We start from the raw sequence: 24921 nt of genomic DNA, 5'->3' as shown, positions 1-24921 counted from the left end.
AATTTATTCTGTAAGTTCTACAGGGCCAAAAATAAGTTTGGGGGGGTTTTGTCATTGAGGTGCTAAGAGTGTTATGGCATTTATGGCCTCTTATTGTGGAAATAATAAAAGGATTTCAGCATAAAAGGAGAAATGGCATAAAGGATCCAGGAGGGAATCTGCTAAACTAATTCGTAAAATCTTAATAGTTATAGCAGTGTTTGCTGACATCGTGTGAGTGAAGCAAGCTCCATAACATTGAGAGAATAAGAAAAATTACTGACTGGAAAAGGGTTGTGAAAAATGAGTAAATGTGATTAACTAATAATACTAAGCAGTATCTATGGTACAGTTCATTGAAGTCCCATTTATATCGATGAGTCTGCCTGACAATGAACAAAATTCAGCACTGTCTCTTTACAGTTTTTGCCACAATTTCTTATGCAAGTTTAGCTGATTAGAGAACACCTCTTCTGGTCCACTCTTTTTAACTTTGTTTTAAATAACCATCAGTGCCGCTTTCTTAATAATATTGAAAAGGTGAGTTAGGAGGACATGATGCATTAGATGACTGGAGTAATTCCATATTTCTTGTATTGGTCTGAAAAATTAAAGGTACGCTGAGAGAGGATGAATGGTTTTTCGTGTTGAGTGTCCTCCTCCTCCTCTATTGTATCGTAGCCCCACATACAGATCCAAAATCAAGACACACCAGTGACTGGGAATGGATCGGAGAGCTTATAAACACTCTACAGAGAGCTAAAACTCCAAGGGCTTGGAGGGAATAAAATAACAAGCATGTACACGCTGCAGGCAGGCGTGCTGGTGAAAATGGGAAAGTGAAGCACTGCAGTAACAGAAAGTTGTGCATAATGTGTTGTTCCCAAGAAAATCTTCTGTGCATTCTTATAAATCAGAGGTGCATAGGGTTTTCTACGCTGGTAGTATTGGGCTTGTGATGTACTGCTAGCGAATTGTTTGTATCAGCAACCACAAAATCAGCTGTGGATCTGATATGATATATACACGTATTTTTGGTGTATAGGGAAAGGATGCAAGCTAGCATAGGAAACACAAAAACTAGGGTTAAGTTTTCTGTGCTAAGAGAACTTGGTTATGTGTTAATAATCACAGGTAAGTGGTGCAATTTTGATACCATCCTCTTTACCTCATTTTTGTTTTTTTTGTGCACACACAATCCTGGAAACATTTCTCTAAAGTAAAGATAATCTCATCTTCTCCCAGAGATATCAAACCTCTTTACAAAGCAGGCATCTTTCCTAACAAGAATGTGATGCAGTGACTTTGCTAACAAAAATACAAGATCAAGGTAAGGAATTATATGAACCTGAGAGCACCAGTAAATATATTGTGCGACACTTAGAAGTGAGATTTCTCTGGGACTTGTTTCTGACCTCCCAATTGCAAATTACATGGTATGTGCTATTGATGAATCTATGAATATGTAGTAACAACAAAACAGAAAAATCAGTAATTTCATAAAACTCCAAAGCATCAAAAGAAGCCTTTAGGGTTTTAGAGCATCACCTCTGGACAAAAGAATCACAAAGTTCTGGTATCCTTCTTCAAACACCTGGAGTCCTTTAGATCCAAGTACATCTTTTCATCATTTTGACTTAATCATATGTTATTAATTGTTTGTTTCCAGAGGAAAGATTCCCTTAATTTTTGTTCAAGATTAAAATGCCCACCTTTGAGGAATTATTGGTATGCTTTTGACCAGAAGAACGTGAATTGGGTTAGCAAATTAGGTCACTTGCCATGGTGACAACTATCTGAGATAACCATGAATTAAGAGAGAATGTTTTGGAATCTAGATGAGCTTTGTCATCTGAAGTTCTATGTGATAAAATTCCTGTACTTGGTTCAATTGTGGACAGTTTTGGAACATTCAAGCCTGACTCGGGCTGTACCCCTGCCGGCTGACAGCAGCAGTATCAGTCAGATTTGGCCAGCCCTGTCTAGGCATGTCAGTCACTGCATCTGCAGTTTAGTCCTTCCACCAACAGCAGAGTTGGAGAGCTTCTTGTTCAGTTGACTTCTTGGGGTTACAAGTTTGGGGCAGGGAGCTGTATTAGTTAATACACTCATTTGGGACGTTCACAGTGCATATTTCCTGATATCTATTATAATGATAAATGTAAAAATGTTGCGGAAATACTTATGCTGAATCTTCATTTGAATATGTGCACCCTGACTGCAGTCTGCGATGCTTCTGTATTCAACAAATTGGTTTGTAAGTGTGGTCAGTTAAAAACAGTTTTGTAATCCACAGGATAGTTCATTAAGAGCCTTGTGTAAGATGGTACGTGTCCATTACTTTCTGTTTCTAAGTAACTGTGTACCCTTACAATAACTTTACCAAATGAGCCACTTAAGAGTACGTTTTAAGGATGTTTTCAGTTTAATTATCACTGTTGAAAGACATATCTCCATTAGGTTTGTGCATACATGGCAAAGAAAAGTTAATCATTGACTGATTCATGTTTTATGCAGGTACTTCGAGTATTCAAGCTAATTGTATTCAGGTTAGTTGTCCTTTTGAAAAGGCCGAGAGGTAAAATCCTTAAAACTTGCTTAGGAATCCCAAGGCAGAACTGCTTCATTTCCATGAATCACGGTTCCACTATCAAATGAGGAAGTGAGATTTCATAAATAATACCTTCCCAACTTGCAATTGCGCTTGTTCTCTTACACTTCCTACTCCTCTTACTCTTCCTGCTTCTTGAATGTATGTTTTCTTTAAGAGCCTCAGCTAGGTTATTAATGTGGACAGCAATCCAGTGCTTCCCTTGGTTAGTAGACATGAAAAGATGTATTTTCTTTTGAGAGCTGTATTGTTCTGCATCTGTGTGCATTTCACTCCCATTGTGTGGTTCTTCACCAAGTAAAAACAGAGCTCTTCTATCCCTGAGGACAAAGAACAAACTGTTGTCGAGGGGAGGAATATCTACAAAATCGTAAATCTTTCTCCTTCTCCTGTTTATTCTTCATGCCATTCAAGCCCATTTAGAGAATGACCAATTAACTCCAGACTCATGGCAGATTCTGACGGGCCAGGTTTCTCCTATCTAAGATGACACAGCCAAATTTCCAAATACTTTCTAGTTGAATGCAGTGTCTGGTTTTCCTTGCTCTTTAATTCACAGTTCCCGAACCAATATTCCAGTTACCAAACAAAACAACATTTTCTCCAATTAATGCACTGATCACCGGCAATATTGTAAAATATAGGGAAAATGTGTACCCAATTCATTTCATTGCGCATCCAGTTCTTTATTATTGTGAGTAAAACTGTTTAAAGATATTTGTCCTTCAATAATTAATCTGCTAGCTGTACATTGCACATCACTGCATACTGAAATATACAGGAAGCAGGAGTTTTACAGATTACTTTTCTATGGTAAAAACATGCTGCAAAAGTAATAATTTGTAAAATAACTAATCAGTGAAGAAAACACACTTTTGACTATGATATGATATTCATTAAGTAAAAAACCAATACAAACGGGGGGGGAGGCGATTCCAGAATTAAATGTTAGACCTGAATTATTTAACCATAATAGAGTCTTGTAATTAACGTCCATACTGTATGTACTTCATTGCATTTTACATCTTACCAATTCCTGATGTGTGGAATTTAGAAGAACTAAAAGCAGTGACTCAATTACTCCAAAAAATTGCTTTTATATTGCTTTATATTGACAAGTCGTAAGTTTGAGAGTAAATTATGTTAATCATTTTACTTTGATATCCCATGCTGGTGTCTGAATTGCATATTTTGTGTTAAGTGGCAGGTCTGCAAAGAAACGGTATATTTAATCCTAATTATACATTGCTAGGATCAGGTACTGCATGGGCTTGTGTTCTCACATAGATAACGTATATACAAGAAGTGAGTTAAAAAAAACCACCATGCCACATTCAGACAAGTTCTAAAAGGTTAGGTTGTTATAGCGAAACTTTGCAACATCTTTTGTGATACTTCTGTTTACTTTCTCAGAAAACTCTCTGTTTTCGCAGTCTTAGGTGGGAGTTTTGCCTCAGAAAGATCAATGGACACAAGATATATCTGTATTATCTACTCCTTGTAAAGCTTGCTGTTATCAACAGGAGTCAGTGAAATGCACTGCATGCTGGATGGTGGTTTGTTTCCTTTACTGATGCCCCTCTTAGCCTCATGAAAGGCGTGAGATCCTGTAGTCTGGAACTAGGGAAGAATCTGGTCTGTCCCAGACAGAACATGCAATACCATTGATAGCGCTGGGATACGTTTCTTACCCAATGAAAAACAACATTAAAATTAGATTATTTTTTTATCGGTCACAAATGAGTCAAGCAGGAGAAACAGAATGATCCTAAAAGCAGAGAAATATTTACCACTCAAATATCTGAAGAAATTAGCAGTGATAAAAAGGAGATACCGTAAAGGGAACACAAAATGGCTTAGCTGGGCTCTGAAAAACAAGTGAGTAGTCTTTAAATTTGCCTCGATGTTTTTCTGGATTTTTGAGCTCTGGCCTTTTGGGGGGAAAGAATAATGTAAATACCAAAAAGAGCTGGACAAAAAGTAAGCTTTGTATCCTATCTATGAGAATCAGACGATGTGTGTCATGCTAGTTTTTACAGTCATAGTCTACAGTCTTCCACTGATTAAAATCAAATTTGACAGTAACACAATATAGAGGTTTAACTGACAGCACACACAGCACATTGCTAGTCATAATGCCACAGTTTAATGACTGACGCATGTGGGAAGCTAATTCGGATTTTTTTTCTTGAATGGGATAAATGAGCATCCCGTTAATACCAATCATGAATTCAAGCCATGTGACAAAATTGATGCTACATACCCTGTTCTTGTTTTGCATATTCTGCAAATTGAGCTGCAGGAAAAGAGCCGGTTTGTACACACATCCGGAGAGAAAGTTCATCCTGCTTTCTGACACATCCACCAATTGCAGCTGAATCTATCCAGCTTGCTGCTGTTGTGTCCACAAACTAATTACCCTTTCTCTGTTAAATAGCCTAAGAATTACAAATTGTATGCCTGTTTTGAGAAAAAGTACAGGTTGAACAAGCAGACGTAGTATAAATAAAATATTTATATAAAAATAGTCTCTTACAAAATATACTCTCTTATCCTATGGTTGATTTTTCCAAAAGATGGAAATTTGTCTGGATTTTCTTATTTTTAGGCATATTCCAAACAGGATTTCATTATTGCTTCTTTCTTTAATTGAAGAAAAAAAAAAAAACTGGTAAAGATTTGTAACCCCTACCGCTTGACTTTTGTTCCAGACAACTAGCAGCAAACAGGAAAAAAACCAAAACCAAAAACAAAACAAAAACAAAAAGCAGACGTAGTATAAATAAAATATTTATATAAAAATAGTCTCTTACAAAATATACTCTCTTATCCTATGGTTGATTTTTCCAAAAGATGGAAATTTGTCTGGATTTTCTTATTTTTAGGCATATTCCAAACAGGATTTCATTAATGCTTCTTTCTTTAATTGAAGAAAAAAAAAAAAACTGGTAAAGATTTGTAACCCCTACCGCTTGACTTTTGTTCCAGACAACTAGCAGCAAACAGGAAAAAAACCAAAACCAAAAACAAAACCAAAAACAAACAAAAAAAAATCCAACAGTGTGTGTTTGTGTATGTACATATATATAAAGATGCCAGCTTTTGTACTTAAACATCTAGTACTGTAGAACATATCCTGCAAGTCCAACTAATAGAAATATCCTAGTTAAGAATAATATATACAGCTCCAGTTTTTCCTTGCTGTTTCTACAAAATTATTCCACAAAGAAAGCCAGCTATCTACTTTAATTGCAGAATAGTTCCAAAAATGTTGGTAGAGTTCTTTTTAATTAAATAAATTAATATTAGTTTTATCTGAATAAATTGTTAAATATTGCTATTATTATGCCCAAGTGTCCCAAATCCCTGTGCTAAAATCTGCAGCACACACACACACAAAATAGGCAGATAAAGCAGTGTCTACAGAAAACTTCAATAGTTCTACTCGCTGTAGCAAGTGGTATGAAGTGGTAAGATGGACAAGACCAGCAGAAGCTTTTCACAAGTGTAGAAGCCTAAATCCGTGTCATCCACACACTCGCATGGGCAATTCACGTTGGGCACTGTCCATCAGATCCTGTGCAAAGCCCTTTTTTGAGGATTTCTCCCCTACCCCTCCCTGCTCCTTATAGACTGAAGTTTTTGACCGTCTTTTTTCCAAACAAAGAGTTAATTGCCACGCTCAGAGATTTTTCTCTGACTGGTGTCTCTTCACAAGGCAGTCAATGCTTCTTGCTTTAGAGGTGCAGATTAACTGAGATGATCTTTTTCTCTCTTTTGTGTGTCAGGTGGCTCGGGGTGGGGTTTGTTTGTTTTTGTTTCTTGGCTGACTTTTGTTAAGAGTCTGAAATGTGTATCGACATAAGCAATGAAACATGAGAAGAAAAGAGAGGGCTCCATTCATCAGCATTTCTTCTGGGAGAGCAGGTCTTTCCTACAGTCTTGCGTAGGTACGTTGAGTGCATGTGCAAATGTATTCGTGGCCAGGGACATGGTCAGCCTGCCCAGCCACGTACTCACTTACAGGTATATACTTCTGTTCTTTCACTGCATGTGTTGCATTTAACATAGCAGCACCAATGAAATTTGCAGTTGCACTGCCACACTCTTGAGTACTGGTGTGTATTGTAACCTCGACCACAGCACATCAGATCGCAGCCATTGGACTGCTGGGCTGTCTTGTTGCACATCCTTCCCTGCGTTCCCACACTGCCAGTGACAGGGTCTTCTTCACAATAATTGGGAGATTTTTCTATGTACACTAAATCTGTATCCATGGGTTTGCGATAGGAAAGTGGCTTTTTTATTTTGAGGAAGGTTGGACGCTTGTTACGACTTGCCCTCACTGGTTCGACTTGAACAGCTTCGTTGTATTTGTCCTTAAGGATGTAGCCCAGCTCCCGGAATTTAGGCAGGGTTGTCCAGCATGTTTTAGTGGTACAGGATCCTGAGACCCCATGGCACTTGCACTCTAACTTCATGTTTTCTTCCAGAATCTGTATTTGGAAGAACAAAGAATGACGCATTAATACAAGCTAGAGCCTCTTCAAAATAACAAGGTTATTTGATGCATACTGAATGACAGTCACGGATGGGTTTGCTCTCCAGCATGAGTTGCCACCAGACACAGGCCAGGTTCCCACCAAAGCTGTGGGTTTTGCTTGCCTGGTGACTCTGTTGTCCCATGTAGCAAACGCTCACCAGCATCAACTGAATCCTGCCTGCAAAGCTGATTCCCCATTTGCACTTTGAGTTAAGCAAGGAAGATAACTTTGCCTAATTTCATAGCCCATGGACCAAAGGTAAAATGGGACCCTCCTTAACTACAACTTTTCTTCACTTTCATTTGCAATATGATCGTACGGTGCTTCAGATTTTTCTGTTGTTGCAATTTTTGGCATATGGCAGTGCAATTAGGAACTGGCAGAAAATCACACCTTTACATGAAATGCCACATGCAGGATGCTTTGAAAGTTCAACAATAGGTACTGGAACTTGATTTTTGTAAACAGAGGTTCAAAAATAAACTGTTCTTGCACCTGAAAATGACATAAGCTGGTGCAAGATGTGAACAAGCCAATAAACTCTACCAATGCTTATCCTCCTGTTGGTCTCACATCAATCAACAGAGTAGAGCAGATGATCATTTATTCATACAGGTATCATCTGTTTTAAATGTTGCAAGGGCATCATCTGTTTTAAATGTTGCAAGTTAATGCTCCCATTTGGAAATCTAAGCATTATTTTGATATACCATAGTCTTAAGTTCTTTGCACGTTCTGGAGGGCTTGAATTGTTTTGTCTCCTCTCACGTGGATAATGAAGCATACAAAATGCCCCAGCTACTTTGCAAGAAAACTAGGTCAGTCTTAGAGCATAAACGGTAACAGTAAAGATGAGGAATTGGTTTCATATTTTGTCATCAATTCTCGCTCAAAATTTTCTACCTCCTTGATACTGTAAAAGCGTCTCAAACATCTAAACGTCAAGGCTTGCTCCACCCTGTCTCATGTTCTCTTCTTTGTAGTGGTCTCTCATGCTTATGCCTGAGTTGTCACTACTTTCCTTATGAAGATAACCAGCTTCATCTTCCCTTCAACCTTCACATCCCTTGAAACTGTATCCTTGTATCTTTTTTGTTTACCAACCCAGTCTTTGCCAAATAAAACTGGAGACCAGTTTAGTCCCCGGTGTCTGTCCTGAGCCCTATAACTGACCTCACTTAGCAGCTACCTTGGATTAATGCTAGGAAACACACCTAATTCCAGCAATTATTTTCACACTGGTCTTTGCTTGAAAGAGAACATAATAATTTTGATTATTAAATTCTGCCTGACCTGGCAGATACCAGCAGTGGAAAACCCAACCAGAGGCATTATCTGGGTTCAGGGAGTGGCCACATAATTTTTCCCCTGAGAATCCCCAGCTGATCTGTGCAGCCCCAAACCTAGGCAGCCTGGAAGGCTGGAGGTCAGTCAGTGATATGGAAATCTGAATTAACCCTTTGCTATAAACCCCCCAATTCAGTTTCGGGTGTTTGGAAAACTTACCATGCAGACACCGTCTGCCTTTCCACCGGCTGCTGCTGAAAATGGCAGCCTGCACTGAAGGAGCCAAGTCCAGCTTGAAGGCTAGACATGTGTGCTGCGACTTCAGGTCTAAAATCTCAGCATAAACTGGGGGTGGCAAGGAGAAATAGCACGTCTTAAGTTGTGCAGCTAGCAGATCGTAAGTAGTGCACTAACACTGGCGAACACAACTCTGTCCTGTTCTTGGCAGCCTTAAAACAAGTAATTTAGAGACTGCACATCGTAGCTTATTATTCTCATACCTTTTGGTCTTGAGGCTGTCCCTGTGTCACCTAGGCACAGTAATTGCTATTGCCTAACCTTAGGATAGTTTGTAGCTGCTGCTTTACTCATTGTTCTTCCTCTGCCCCTTTTCAATGAAGATTGGGACTTCAAAGGCATTAAAATAGCTTTATTTTTATTTTAGTCTATGAGTGAAGTGTCAGCACGTGTGGTCTGAAGACTGGATTAAAACCCCTAGAAAGTATAGGTCCAAGATTTTGAGAGATGTGAACTTTGCATATATTAGGTCACATTTTGTGCTACTGTTTTTGAATTAGTTTTTCATGCAAACTATCTAATGACTGCCCTAAAACTCAGATGTGAGAAACTTTTATATTCAGATCTACATCTTAACTTGCAGTTCTGCTCAAGCTTTGGCTTATGTTTTGCGTTATCTTGTTATCTTGAGTTTCTCTCTCAGCCACTGCATACTTCTTTTATTGCTCACTCATTCATAAGGTAGTACATTTAGAAGATAGATGAGGAGACGGAAAAGGAGTTATAGCACAGAAAACGGAAAAATAACATAAATTCTTTTAGTCTCATTTGTACCTTTTTAAAAGCTCTGGTTTTTTAATTTGAAACTAGCCAGGGATACATTTCTCAGCCCTAATTCAATCACTGCTCTTGTTCAAGTGGCTGGCCTTATATCCTGGTACGATGTTCAAACTTGCAACAAAATATTTCTAACTCACCTTCCATCAGGATCTGCCAAATTGACTTGAAACATTAATACAAAATACATCATGGCTTAGTGTCATCTACCCAGGTAGGGCTTTTTTCCTGAAGTGTAGTTAAATAGCTTAAATTGCCTTTTGGTTTATTTCATTAACATCCCATTTACAGCCAGCAATCTCTGAGAGAATGAGTAGTTCCACTGCAAAGAGCTGAGCAAGCGGCGGGAGCAGTTCAGCAACCGGGCGGCCTCATGTCACGTGTTGGTCTCCTGCTCCTGGTGACATGATGCCAACCAGAACACACTTCTGCTTTTCTGGTCTCGGCTAAGGCTGGGCACGAGCAGTTAGGATAAAAAGGTCTGGTTTTGTCTGAACATGAGAAGTTTGAGCAATACTAGTTGAGCCCAAGTACTAGGGGTCCTTCTTAGATGACTTGGAGGGGGACGGGAGGGGGCAGAGGGATGAGAGTTTTATCTTTTAAAACTGTGCCATGTTTATTGTTCTCATTTTTTTTTTAGATAGCACTTCCTAAGATTTACTGGCTAACCCTCCCTTTTCTCTTCACACTTGTTGGGGGTGCATTTCCAATACACTGTGCTAAAATCACTTTAACACATCTGCCTAATTTGGGTCCACTGAACTCTGCAATTGAACTTTCCCTTCCAGTTCTGCCTTTTCTAACCTAGCCGCTCTACCTTTCGCTCACAAACCCTTTTGTTGGTTCTGTTCTTGTATATATATCCTCCTCACTGGTGCTGTCTTTCAATGTGGTGTTTTGCAAATTCAGCCAGAGATGAATTGACTCTATAGCCTTTAGAAATTAGGCTACATGTAATTTGAACCGTCTATCCTCAGCAAAAGCAAAAGCCTGCAATGGTGATTTGATAGTTTTATTGTACTGTGATATCAGGTGCTTGGACTCTTAGTTTTGCATTAAAATATGTGGACGGTGATATTTTAATACTGTTACATTATTCTAGTAGCCTCTGATAAATCAGTGCTTTTATAAATTCAAGACGAGAGTTGAAAAGAGCAGGAAGAAAATAAAATAGGGGATTCTTTGGGTAGACACAGGAGTCCTCGGTCTCTCCCTTGGTTTCTGTGAGCCAAAAGAAGTGCTCTACCCCTTAAAAATTTGGTCTGTGTTAAAAACAGAAAGCGTTCTTCATCTTTCAAGATCAGGATTTGTTTCTTTGAAGGTATTAGCCAGCAGCTCACACTTTTTACATTAGATTAAAACTTTATATATGTTATAGACTAACTTTTCCTAATATGTAAGAGCCTAAAGGGCACAAAATTTAAATCCTAGATCCTCTGTTTCTTACCAGATGACCATATCCAGCTCCGTCAGCCATGGAAAGTAAATCTGTATGCACCAGTGAATGCCCTGAACTGGATTAAATGTGAACAAAGAGCTGGAGTTCTTTTAGCTTTGTCCACTTTTTCTTTGAGCTCCTACAGTAAACTGTCAGTACTTGTTTCTCTCTCTCCCCCTTGCCATTAGCCTCTGGGAAATAGTTGCGTGAAGAGAACTTGCGCTGGCTCTCTCTGTTGATGTTATCTTCAGATATAGTACCTTTGGGCACTGCCATTAGGAACTTAACATGTTTTTTCTTCGCTTTTAGTTTTGCAGAGAATGCGTAGGGTGCGTCATGTGAGGGTGGCAAGCTGTAGCTCTGGAGAACCCTGCAGCCCAGGAGCTGCATGGGCTGGTACCAGCACTGTGGTCCTGCAGTGGGCAGCGACGAGCAGGGGTGTCTGGTAATGGTACCCCGGCTGGGCACTGGCTGAGCCAACAGTTCTGGTTTCCAGTGAAACCAGCAGAAAGTGGTGGCTGGTGCGACTTGGCACTGGAGTGGCATTTGCTTACGAGTGCTGCCGCTGCTGTCCTGCAGCTGCGTCGGAGGTGTGCCCTCTGGGTGGTGGGATGGGTGCTGTGGATGCTCGGGTCTGGGCAAATGGAGAGGTTGTTATGTGGCTGGTGTGCTCAGAAACACTGGTAACCCTCGTGCAGTGAGTTTTCTCAGCTCAGTGTCTCTGTTACCGGAGTTAGTCAGTGGTCTGTACCTCCCTGGGTTTCCAGCATCTAAAGTCAGCTGACTTTCCAAACGCATCTGCCAGGGCAGTCTGGGACCCCACATGCCCACTCACGTGGGGTCAGGAACTGCACAGCCCTGGGTTTGGTCACCAGAACGCTAAAGCACTCGATGCCAAAGCTGTCCTGAAGGACTTACAGCGTGAAATACAGTGACCATCACAGCTCCAGTGCGTTCTCCTTCACCAACGGGATTTCCCATAGAAATTAAATCCTGCCTCACAGTCAATACACTGCCAATACCATAGTGCCTGAGGCCAGGGACCCCTTATTGCTTCATCAGAAATAACTCAAGACTCCGGTCCACATGTGAAGCTGATGTAATTAGTGAGACAACAGACACTGATTCCTATCCCACCAAGGCCAAAATCTTTCCTAATTTTGTCTGACATCAGATCATCTGGGTCAGGAAATACCTGTCTCCTACAAGTGCCTGCACACATACCTTTACTATAAGTCAAAGAAAAGACAACTATTGGCAAAACAAGAGAGAATTTTTCACTCTGGAGAAGAACATGGCAGGGCTTGGAGAGTGGTCACGACATTTCTGTGGGCTGGAGAGCCCAACCGACAGATGCAAACCTGCCCCTTTCAGCTTGTGGCAGATGAGGACTTATGATTTATATTACTTTCAGAGGCAATTGTAGCTATAAGACAAAGCTCCTCAAACTTCAGGAATTAGGTTAGAGATATGTTTTTTGCTTTTGAAGAAGGATTCATTGAGTAAAAATATTGTTTTAAGCTAATACAATAAAGCCATGTCATATTTAGTCTTTCAACAAATTAACTCATTTGAGAACCAAATCATATCTAGAGCAACTGGCAGTGAGGTCTAGAGTAAGACTAGGCATTGAAAAGGGCAGTGGATGTATAAGTAAGATTGATTTGACAAGCAGTAAAAGGACAATGTCTAATTAAAATGACCAGGAAATGACTCTGCCACCTGTTTTATTCAAGTGTGACAGTAATCTCAAAAGGATGCTACTGTTTAAGTAACGTGTAGGACTGTCTTAACACCAGAGCTCTGAAACTTGAGGAAAGTAGAAATAATACTTGGTGCTTTTTCATTGGAAAACAAAAATGAACACAAGAGAGCATAAAAGAAGAAACAATGCTGTTAAAGACAAACCCTATGAAATCTTTAAGAAATGTGAGAAACAGCATAATAAAAAAGTACCCAAATGCAAGTTTAAAGTTAGCAAAGGCATATTGAAACAGAAAAGATTATTTCCCATCAGTGGATGTTCACTAACTATATTAATAGAGCTGTTGTAAAATGTGTTCTGTAGAAACATAACATATTTTGCATTGATATCCTATGGCAAACTAACTGTGGATGAGTTTGGAACTGGTTGTGTCCCATGTTAAGAGTGATTCATTCCAGACAGTCTTTCATATTTCAGTTGAACATACTATGAAGACCTTATTAAGCACAGCCAAAAGATTTTTTTTCTCATGTTTTTGATTAGTAAATCTGTGCAAAAGAATAATATCTGAAGTCAGTATCAAACAAATTCCATACACTGCACACTGTGAGCCATGACTATCCCAGAAATACTACTACCCCTGGCAGGTTGAACCATTTTTCTCAGTACAAGAAATTTTTTGTTTCAAATAAAGAATGGCTGGGAAATCACCACAGCATGTGACCTACATCAATCAAATCACCATTGCACTTTCCTCGGAATAGATGTCTAAAGATCAGGCGACATGCTGGTCTGAGGACTAATTATGAAGACAGCCAAGAGAGTGCTGATAAATGACATGCTAGAAACATCGCAGATGGGTGGTATTTCCCAATACCACCATCTACCTTCAATAAAGGATAACCTATTTTAAAGAGCAGAAACACTTTTTCTATATTCTAACTCACGATACCCTTAAAAATGAAGACTTCAGAAATTTTGTGCTCTCATAAGTTTAACCTTTTGTGTACTATTTCTGGCTTTTCTCTACGCTGCCACAAAGCAGGAGGGTCTTAACATTTCTTATATGCACTTTATAGAGTTCCATAACTATTTTTATACTTTCTGCCCTGGAATATTAGTTGCCCTTTACTTCAGCTTTATTAAAACAGTTGACCATATGCAGTAATTATTTTCTAAATGCAGCTTCTATTTCCACAATATATCAAATGAGTAAAGGAAAAAAATATTAGTCTTTCAGTATGGTCACAGTACTCATGCACTGTTGTCAGCACACGCAAACTGAATGAGATGTTCCTCTCTTTCCCTGGGTAAGTTAGATTGTTTAAATTAGAGGACAGAAAACCTAGTACCCTTCATTCAATGACTAGCACTGTGCAGAATAGCAAATGAACACAGAAGTCTGAGAGCAAGGCCAGTGAAAGCTGAGAGGAATGCAGCAAAAAATATTTTCTCCTACATATTTTTCTTATACTTCTGATAACCTTCATGACTTGCCATGTACTAAATCAATTCATCACCACTTCGGGGACCAAAAAACAAAAGAGCATTAGAAAATAAATGACATGGGATGCTTTCATAATTGTTATTTTTGAAGAACAGTTGGACTTAGGATAAAAAGGACATCGCTGTTTTTTAAAAAAGAGATTTAATAAGACAGATTCTCACACAACCTAATAATGCTCTTCTCAAATTAAACCATAAGGCATGACCCTTGCCTTTTTCCAAACTGTAGGAACTGCTATGTGAAATAAAACAAGGTGTTATAATACTTCAGCTTTCTGTTACTGAGGGGTCCTTCTCGGAGAACACCTTATACCCCGCCATAGCTGCTCCTAGGATAAACTTCTGCCAAAACCCTCTCAGTTTTGCAAAAGTAGCTATGAAAGTGGATTCCACGTATGTGGCTCAGAGTCTGTATCTAGCTTGCTCATTCCTCAATATTTTTCTCTGGCAGCTCTGCAAATCTAATCATGGCCCGTGAAAGTCAAATAAGGTTCTTAAGTTTTTATTTATCTTCATCAAGATACTGCTTGCCGAGATAGTGGGCATGATGTGGCAACACCTGATGTTAATAGCTCAGCAAAATCTGATACGGATTTGAGAGGAATGATACACGCAGACATCCACACTGCCACGTCAGACAGTCCCTCCTCGGAGCAGGTCTCATGCCAGGTATTCTCTTCTCCCTCACCCCCTCCCTTTTCCATCATATCTGATAACAGCTGCAAGCTAGTCTGTGGGATTCCTTGCCTTTTTACGTCTCTCATGAACACATTCCAGTTTTCCCCAGAGAGAAAGTACCTGCACCCTCATCTTTCCCTCTCTGGTCATCAAAATGTAAATCGAAACCACTAATTCATGAACTGGAACTGTGAGCTTCAGGTTGAGTTTCATATACTCTTAAGGGATGTGGTCAGTGACAAAGTTTTCTGTGTCATATCAAATACAAAACCTTCTTACCCACCCTTCCTCCTGTTGGCAGGAAGTCCTGTTTTAAAAGTTTTTCTCAACTACAAATTACCAAACTAATGCTTAGGTAAGTTTTATATGGCAAATAGGCTGTGAGATTGGGGGGTTCCTGGTGTGGGACCTTTTGTTTTCTGACTTGCTAATGACAAAAGCTCAGTACTTGAAAGTTGGCTTGACAGTTTATTGAGGGGTTACTGCTGTGATGGCTCCTTGGTACATCTGTCTGCAAGACTGGTCTGTCTTGCATTTTGTTTTTGTGGATTTTTCTATTTATAAGCAAGGAAAATATTTTAACGGAAAAAAATGGAAATAATTTGAAAACATAACGGTCAATGTGTTTGATAAACTACTTGTTTTTAAAAAATAACTCTTGGGAGACCTATTATCACCTAGATTAGACTGGATCAATGCGGTGCCAAGTAAGTGTCATCATGTAGGAAGTTTAAAGATCAGCCATGAAAAAGAGCTTGGAAAAAATAGTTCTGAAAAATATCTGGTTTCTTTTAATGTGCTTTCACCCGCTATTATTGGAATATAGCTGAATTGTCTTAAAGCCATTCAACACGTTATTTTATATTCTGTATTTGTTTAAGTGAAAGTGTGATTTCCTAGCCCCTTACTGAAATGGGACTGTGAGATTAAGGGAAAATTTATCCAGGATTGTTATTTGCTGCTGTCCAAGCAAAACTGACACTGGATATGATGGATTTTAGTTTGTGAAATACTGAATAGTCTTGCTGTCTGGCCTACCTGGGCACTTTGTACAATGAAGCTAAAATAGACTGGAAAGGGGGATGGTGTTACAGAATTACAGATAGAGTTGTTGGTTATATTATCTAGTTTACCTTCCTATCACTACATGAGTTTTCTATAGTACGTATCTTCCTCTCCAAAAAGATACTGGATAGCATGTTCATGCCAGAAGTGAATAAAACGTGATGATGAAGCAGTTTTGAAAATGAAGAAACAACATGGTGTTCACTGACTCTAAGACAATTTACAAAGAAAATGAGACAGCAATTTTTCTGGATTTGGCCATGTTACCAACATAATATTTCTTAGATCATATCTATGTTCTTTACATTCTGGTCACAAATTAAAAATCACTCCAAAATACTGATGCTTCTAAAACAGGCCTCTCTAAAATATTGATCTGTGCGATATTTTGCCATGTATTAAAAAGATGACGAACATCCATTGTTAAAAACATCATTTTCCCTAATCCCTACTTCAGTCTAGGAGCTCAGTCCTGCAGTCAATGTATGGATCAGAGTAATGAAGCCAATGAAATCTTAACTGAGTGATGTCTGCCGACCTGGACCTCTTCAAAGTCAATATAATTCTTCTAGCATCCTATGTCCAATGTGTCTGTTTTTAGTTTTGATCTTGGGACACTGATCTTCATCCATACTCTGGGCTTCTAAATGTCAATGCATCAAGCTGTCATTAAAATGTAGGATGGAGTAGGTTTTTTAAAAAAAGAGAGAAAGAAAGTAATTGTGCTTATAGTTTATATTTTAGCATGCTATTTCTGAAGAAATTGGAAGTACTCCCAGGTAAGATGAACTAAAACTTATTTACATTCCTCAGTTCGGGAACACAATGAATTAAAGTCTTGGGGTTTATTCAGGCAGGGATGCCATTGCTGCCCGTCACTTTGGGCCATGTCATGGAGCCTGAGTCATTCTTCACGTAAAAAAAAGTAGGGAAAACAGGAAATGACACAACTGGAATTCATCCTCATCACAGCTAATGTACACAGAGAGAGGAATGGTACAGGGTTGACTCATTCCCACTAAACTTCATCTTCCGTGTAACTCTCCCCACTGGTAGTGAAGCACTCAAATGAAGTGGTGCTGGCATTGTATAGTAAAGAATTGGGAGCAAACAGGTAGAGCATTTTGACAAATGCTTAAGCTGTCGAGGGAAAAGTTTCCAAAGAGTGATAGAAACCAAAAGAACGGTCTTACTTGTTCCAGACAACTCATCAGAAAACACCTCTTGTGCTAAACTAATAAAGCCAGGTACTGGCAGGAGTACTAGTTGCAAAATAATATCACTTCATATTGCTTCCAAACATTTTTAACCAATAGGCACACACAGTTAATTATAGGTTCATTTAGTTGCATACCAAACTATGAGAGTTAACCCTTAGGTACTCAGCAAATAATACTATGCAAGGCATATTTCTCATGCTGAAAAGCTTACATAAATTTTAGTTCTCCAAGTTTTAGTAAACAAAGGATGTTTTTCCTTTCTGTCAAGCTTTTTAGGTGATTTCAAAGTGCTTCTACATTAATTTTTCAGTGCCGCCTTTGTAAAAACACAGTATTTCTTAGCTTAACTTCTTCATTAACTCCTTTGATCTAGAAAGAAGCACCAGGTATCTTCATGTTTGATTCACAGAGAGACGTCTTTAAGCTTCAATCCTAATACCTAACATGCTTTTCACAACTTGGTAAATGACACTGGAGGTGTACCCATTGCCCGCTCTGCCTACCTACCATTTATTCAGCAGGAAAGAGCACCTGAGCTGTCTCAAACTCATTTCCATTCCCTTCAGCCACACTATTTTGCAGAAATAACACAACCTAGACTGTGGCAGAGGCTTCAAGCCCATTGCCAAGGGTGGTTGTACCCTGGGTGAGATATCACCGTGCTGGCACATCAAGCGACAGCTGCTCAGGAAAGTGATAGCTATTCTTGTCATTTTAAGAGAAATTTCCCACTACTCCTCCAGCTAATCAGCACGCAATTAGTTTAGTTATCATAAGGCAGAAACTTGATCACAATAACACATTGTGTTTCGTGAACATATTTCCACACACTTGGTGTTTACAACTCAAAATATTCACATTATCATAAAGTAACATGATTTTGGTGTTAACTGTAATATTCTTGTGAGAATAATTATTCCACAAAGATGACTTTCAAATTAAGTTTTATACATAAGAGTTTTCCCCCTCCAGTTGCAGTTGGGACAATAGATCCACACTTCCATGTTTTCAAATAGCTTCCACTTATCAGAGATAAGATCCTACCAGCAGAGCCTATCTCTGTAGCCTAGCAGCTGCCAAGATCAGCATGCCCGTATCCAGGCCAAGAATTTTAACAAGGATCTTCTGGCCTGTTGTCAATGAAAATTTCCTCCTATACAGAAGAAAGTGGAATTTCCTAATTTTATGCATAATGCCTAGTGCAGTCTAAGCAGTCCTCTTTGGCTTTCTGTCTTACTTACCTGGCTTACTAGATTTTCTCCTTTTCATTCTAACAGGTATTTTTAAGCAATAGTTGAAGTTTTTGTCTTGCAGGTGAGCAGTCACGTATTAACAGAAATTCACCTTTAAGGTGCACCGTATTGAGGCATGTGATTCCCCTCAGTCAGCTCACCCTCCAGACCAGACATAGCTAGTGTTCTTTGTTAATAGATCTACCTGTTTACTACTCATAGATGAGTTAAGTATCACCATCCAACAATACCATTAATAGTTCCTCTTTATAAGCCATATATAAATGAGTCTTGATATCAAGATTGATGTTTTAACCAATCGCTCTAGGTCTTTAGTTCAGAAGGTCATAGGATGCCTGTAACAATAGCTTCTAAGCACCAGTTTCACCAGTACATAAACCCATCAATAAAAGAAACCATGCATGTCTTCAGCACACATTTAATGTATTAATCAGATATTAACTTTATAAATCTCTCTTTAAGAGGAAGCTTAATATAATGTTTAATTCTGTTAAATAGAATTACAAAAAAATCTTAATGCTAAGGTATTCCTTAGCATAGTTATTTAAATCTATAATGTTCTGGAAAATATTTTAAGACTTCGATTACACCTTTTAGCCTAAATTTGCTCCAGCTACAGCAAGGCAGACTTCTCAGGTTGATTTCCTGAGAAAACAAAGCCTAAGTGCTCACTTGGTGTCTGTCTCCCTTCTGCCTTCCTATCTTCTCATGTCCCACTGGCAAAGGCTGCATCTTTTTAGTAATTTCAACCAAATATGACAAAGGGTAGACATTTTGAAGAAACTTCTATGAAATAAAAGACCACAGGGAGGATACAGATCCTATAAATACTCCAGGTGGCAGCGTGAACGCTAGTGTTGTTAGATCCTGGGCAATTCACAAACAAAGATTGCCATCTCCTGCAAGACATGCTTTTGCAGGAGAGCATCTCCACTGTTTACATTTCCTGGAGCTTTTCTTTTTTAACCACGGTCTTAATCCAAGCCTTTTGGACACATATTCTTGACTCCTTATTGAACTTCTTTATTTACATGCTAACTGTTGTGCCATCTCCATAGTTAATTGTTTTATGACTGCAGGATTTATGTACCCAAAGATAACCGTATGTGCTATGACTCAGTCATGTGGGAATAGCCCTGTAAGAGAATACATGGTTGTACTCATAATTGTGTGTGGTCTTATATTTAGTGTAAGCTCTAGTATGCTTAAGGCAAGGCTAGTTTCCTTAGCGTAAGCCACCGGCTGACACTACCAAGAGAACCTATTGCTAGAGCACTAGCAATAGATGTTGGCCTAGATCTCATCTAGAGTCTGTGAATACTGACACTTTCCTTCTGTTTGTCCCAGGGGACCAAATGTAGTCCATTAGGTGCAGCTTACTTTTAAGTACCGGAAGGCTCAGGGTCATTTCAATAACCAGTTCTAATGCAAATTAATACTAGTGCCTTTTGGCACTAATTGGGCATGAGCAAAGCATCCTCTCTGCAATTACCTGAAACCCTTATCCTTTAATAGATCCATTCTACATTCTTCCAGTACCAACACAGGTCTTGTTTGTGTCCTTGGACTAAAAGGTTGTTCTTCATTTAATCGATTTTTTAATTGTTTACTTCAAAATACCTGGAAATTCTTTCCATTAAAGCAAAAGTCTGTTCCATTTGTACAGCAAATGCTAGCAATTATTGCTTTTGGTGGGTGTTCAGGGCTTCATGACTTCAGAGTTTGCCACCAAGTGTCTCACAAAGCATTTGAACCAAACCTTGGTTTAACTTTCATCTTTACCAAAACCTCTGTTATGTGTTGTTCCAAGCATCTCTGCTTAGCCCAAGTAACTGAGTTCATGTTACTGACTCATCATTGCAAGGCTCTTGGAAACGTTCCTGGAGATACTTTCAGTTCAGACTCTAGAGGTTTGGGTTGTAACTGCAGAAGATACCCATTTCTGTCCCTGTTGACACAGCATGGTAGCAGAGATTCAGCCATGCAAACCTAGAGTTACGTAATGAATGGGTATACTTTGTCAGAGATGCAATGAATGAGTCTGCACAGTGCAAGATTTCCAGCATAATTCAGTGTAATCTTTATGTGTAGTATAAACACTGCCCATATGTGTATTAAAAATGTTCTCAGTGAACAGCCTGGCCTAACCATTAGTTTCCTGCTAGCTTGACCAATACCTGCCTTCTGTTGGTTTTTTGCTAAAATTGCTAAAATATGGAGACAGAAGTGTCTAGTTTTATGCAAGTAAACCAGTCTTAGGTTTGGAAACCTAAATTTGAAGTTTGACAAATGTCATCTGGGGAATACAGGAGAAGCAGAACTGTGCTCGTCAGCTATTTCTGAAAATTTTGCAACAACTTAGGCCCAAATTTAGGCATGAAGCTCAAAACTTTTGGATTCTGATTTAATTTCTCAATAAAACATCAAAAAGCACAGGTTAATAGAAATAATACAAGGCAAAACAGCCATGTTCATAGGTCAGAGTTAAGGTTAATAGGTGCTGTGTTTTCCCTCTTTCTTACTACTTTTATTACATGATCAACATAAGTTTTATGGTACCCAAACATAGCACGTATTTACTTTGAAGTGCTTATGCTTTGTGATAGCTGCATTTGTTTCAAATCAGTAATGTTTGTTTAGAAATGAGGGCTTTTGTTCTGCAACATGAGAGACACTGAAGACTCTACCCAGGGTCCCATCCAAAGGTGCTGAAAACAGTGGGAGAACTGAATAATCTATACAGCAACTACTTTCGTCTAGATGATGTTCCCCTCCGAGTACTGAATGACAAGCGTATGCCCTCTGGGAAATGTTGCTAACTGTCCAAAGAGAAAGACTGAATTAAATTAGAAAATGTCCAGAAACGTGTGACCCAGCCAGTGGCTTTGCTGAGCAAATTAATCATTATAGCAAGCATCTGATTATTTCAGTTATAAAAGGTGCATGATATTAAATTTGGAATTTGAGATCTTTTTTATTTATTAACAGAACCTGGCCCTCAGTCTCAGCTATCTTTGTCAGCAGCATGACAGATTGTCAGCTCTAGTAATCATATACATGAAATGCATGTTTTGCTCATAATGCCAGAATCCTCTAAAATTGCGACTGCAGGTAAGTGATAGCATTTATCATTCCCTAATCTTCAGTGTAAATCAGGAATTCAGTTTTCAACCACATAAGATATAGGAGGGAGTTGAAAGCCAAAATACAAGTAGGACCATGTATCACAATTTCTGATTAGCTGAAAGTGGAGGACAAGTGGAATGAAAATTCATTCTTGCGGATTACAGTTCTTGTGCAGTCCAATTCCCTCTCATAATTTAGACCAACATTAATGTTCCCTTTATCTTTACTCTGGGCTGTTGAGAAGATGCAGAGCCTGTCTGTCAAGTTTGGACTTGTTTTAAGACTACTATCTAAAAAAAGTAGGAAAGCCATAAAATAGAACTTTGATCCTTTCAAATATAAACAAAATACTGTAAGAGTGCACAGGATGTATATTTTTTTACACACCTAGGAAATTGCCCAGCAGAGTCTCGTTGTGCACTGCAAACACTCAGTAGGGATGGGGTTTTTGGAAGCACTCAGCTGGGTCCTGTGGTCCCACCAACCTCAATGGGAGTCTTCCCATTCAGTGAATTGGACTTCCTCCAAATTCAGTGCTTGGCCTTTCTGGAAATCCTGCTGCCCCCCAACAAACTAGTGGTGATGAAGTTGCCAGGAAAGACTTTGTTGCATCTAACACTCCTTTTCTAATTGCATTGAACTACAGCTGTGGTGCCAGGCCTTGAGGCTGGAGTGCTTGGAGAGAAGGGAGGTACTCTGAGCAGGAGGGCTGTGAAGCACGGGAACTGTAGGGTGGGACAGGACTGCGTTTACCTCAGATAACCTGCTATAACTGGACCCAGGTCTGTGGGTGGACAGTCCTTCTCTTTGCCTGTACCTTACAGCCATGTCAATGAGATTTGTCAGAAGTGTTTTTTACATATTCTATCTGGTCACAGTGAGGCACAAGCTACGTGTATAAACCTTCTTCTAAACCTTCTCCTTCTGCCCAGTTTAATCTAGGCAAAATTTTGTACAGCTTAAGCAAGATGGCTTAAGCAAGCCATCTACCAGGACATTCTACATAGGCATATTTGGTGCACCTAACACCAGATTTTCTAGATGTTACGTGACATTTTAGCAGTGGAGCCGCATTTTTGATTTGTTAAGACTACTATTGCTTTGTGAGTGGAAGTGCTGTGTGTTGCTTTGGCTGAAGATTGTTTGTGCGGTGTTTTAGGCATGGTTATCCCCATTACAGCTGTGCCACTGCTCTGCCCCATTCTCCACTGCCAGGCTCCATGTTCACATGTCTACCAACCTCATCTGTCAGGGGTCTAAACAGCTACAGTTGAAGTCTGTCAGAATTGCTACTGCCACTATCAACAAGGGGCACCTACTTGCCAACAGACTGAGCTCCCCATCTTCCTACGGGAATGGACGCATAGGAGGCCTTTTCCTGGTCTCTTATCAGCGAGGCAAGAAACCTCGGAAAAGGCTCAGTCAGTTATGTGTTGCAGGTGCAGCACAGGGCTAAGCATTTTCCTTGTTGCTTTTACGCGCTCAACACATCTGTTGACAATGGAGGGCCAAGTGAGGGAGTAGTAAGGGGAGCTGGATGTAAATGAACAAGCTTTTGAGCAAGCAGGCATCACAACTAGTCCTGGGTATGCTTCTCTCTTCAGGATCCCTCACAGGAACTTGTAACTAGAAGTGGAAAGTTACCCCTGAAAAATGCTTTCCAACTTCAAGCCACTCTAAATCAGTAAAGTACCTCAGCTGTGATCATTTCACAAGTAGTTAATATCTACCAGTAAAGAGGAAAATCATTCATCAGCTTTGTATTTAAGGAGCATCCCTAACATTAAGAACTAGAAGCTTCTGAATACAAAAATCAGGAACATTTCTGTGCCTGTGCCAAAAAAAAAAAAAAAGTGAAAAACCGTTGGAAAATGTTAAGTGGAATTGCAAGGGCACTGTTAAGTTCTGAACTCCAAGAAACATGTGGCTGTGCTGCTGATACTATAATATCACTTGATTGCTGGTGCCAGGAGTATCAGGGCAGCCTCACCCAGTTCTGTTCTGCTCGAAGCTGGTCTCCTAGACTCTCTGGAGTCTATGGTAATTTTCAGCAGCTCCAGACACAGGCAAGCTTTATTCCGCTGTGCGTGTCCCATTAGAGACATTCTTTCTGATGGAGCTGAGAGACAGCTGAATACAGAAGTACATGTTTTTGGTTACTATTAGCCAGATGCACTGTGTGCAGAGATTGCTTAGGGCCAGATTACAGCTGGTACATATAAGTGGGAAGGAATCTTTTGGCCCCACTATGGGCCCCGTGTCCTCCTGGCACACCACCTGTACCCTGCTAGCACTGCGCTTGCCTGGCAGTATGCATCCCTGATCGTCTTCTGGAAACAGAGCTCCTACCAGGAGCCGCTGGACTGCTGCAGTCCCCCTGGAAGGTTGTGGTCTTCCTCGGGCAGGGCCACCCCAGCACGGCTGCAAGCCCACAAGCTGCACTCCCTCTCCACTGCAGGCAGCTGAATGGAGCCACGGCTGCAAGCAGGAATACTGCCATGTTTTCACATGCTTTAAGACTTAGTTCAGGCAGAACTATTAAATCTCCAGAATTTCATGCCTATATTCAGAAAAATTACAAATGTTAAATTGTTTGGCAGCCTCTTTTATTAGCCTTGTCTCTTTTCTAACAACGTGCTAGATGCTTACAACCTTTGAAGTGGTTCATCTGCAAGAGCTTGTGTTCCGTGATGCTTCTTGTAGTCAGGCTAATAGGCTAGTTAAAGTAAAAGGTATCTTGAATGAAGTAGAAATAGCCGTCTCCTCTAGAGGATAGTTAAATCCTTGCAGTGGTGTGGTGATTGCACACTATGCAAGAACTGGAAGAAGTTCAGGAAAGTTCTATGGCAGCAATCTCCTTCTGAGGTCAGAGATGCTAGCAAGTAAAGGGGGTGAGTGTCATAAGTGTAGGCTTTACAGAATAGCTTAGGAGAACTCCTGAACCCCATGCTTTCCAAATGCTGGTGTTTCACTTCAACATTATTACAGTTTTTCCTAAAGGATAAAATACTAAACACTTCAGTCTATTATGATCATTACATGATCCACTTCAGAAGCACCTTCTGGTTTCTCATAGCTTTGCTTGATATTTGCAGCAACTCTGTTAGGCACGTACTGCACTTTTCCTATCAGCCCTAGAGCTGAAAGGGAAAACTGAAATGCTACTGATTCAGAGGATGAAGATACATTGCAAAGTTAGTGCACCTAGGTACGCCTCCAAAGAGAAACGCTGAATAAAAATCCACCTTGATGTGCTCTTGAATTGCAAAAGCCTTCTAATGCAGCCTGTGCCCATGATTTATAACAATGACTCATAATATTGCATTATACTTAATATGAAGTAACGCTGATGCAAGATGCCATTCGTGGAATTTCAATGTCACAGAGAAAAAGAGAGGAGAGAGCAGTCTGGTCATGTACCTTGCCATGCTGTCA

General features: G+C 39.7%; 1 protein-coding gene across 1 annotated transcript in view; it reads right to left on the bottom strand.

The window, feature by feature from the left end:
- Nucleotides 1-5827: 5827 nt before the first annotated feature.
- Nucleotides 5828-24921, bottom strand: part of LOC103898433 (protein Wnt-7a) — a 35812-nt gene continuing 16718 nt past the window's right edge. The window contains exon 3 of the mRNA XM_009278704.2: nt 5828-7086. Coding sequence (XP_009276979.1) covers nt 6607-7086 — 480 coding nt within the window. The 3' untranslated portion in view covers nt 5828-6606. The remainder of the gene's footprint in view (nt 7087-24921) is intronic.

Source organism: Aptenodytes forsteri, unplaced genomic scaffold (assembly GCF_000699145.1).
Source record: "Aptenodytes forsteri isolate BGI_AS27 unplaced genomic scaffold, ASM69914v1 Scaffold867, whole genome shotgun sequence".
Classification (NCBI taxonomy): Eukaryota; Metazoa; Chordata; class Aves; order Sphenisciformes; family Spheniscidae; genus Aptenodytes; species Aptenodytes forsteri.
This window is presented reverse-complemented; position numbering and strand designations above follow the sequence as displayed.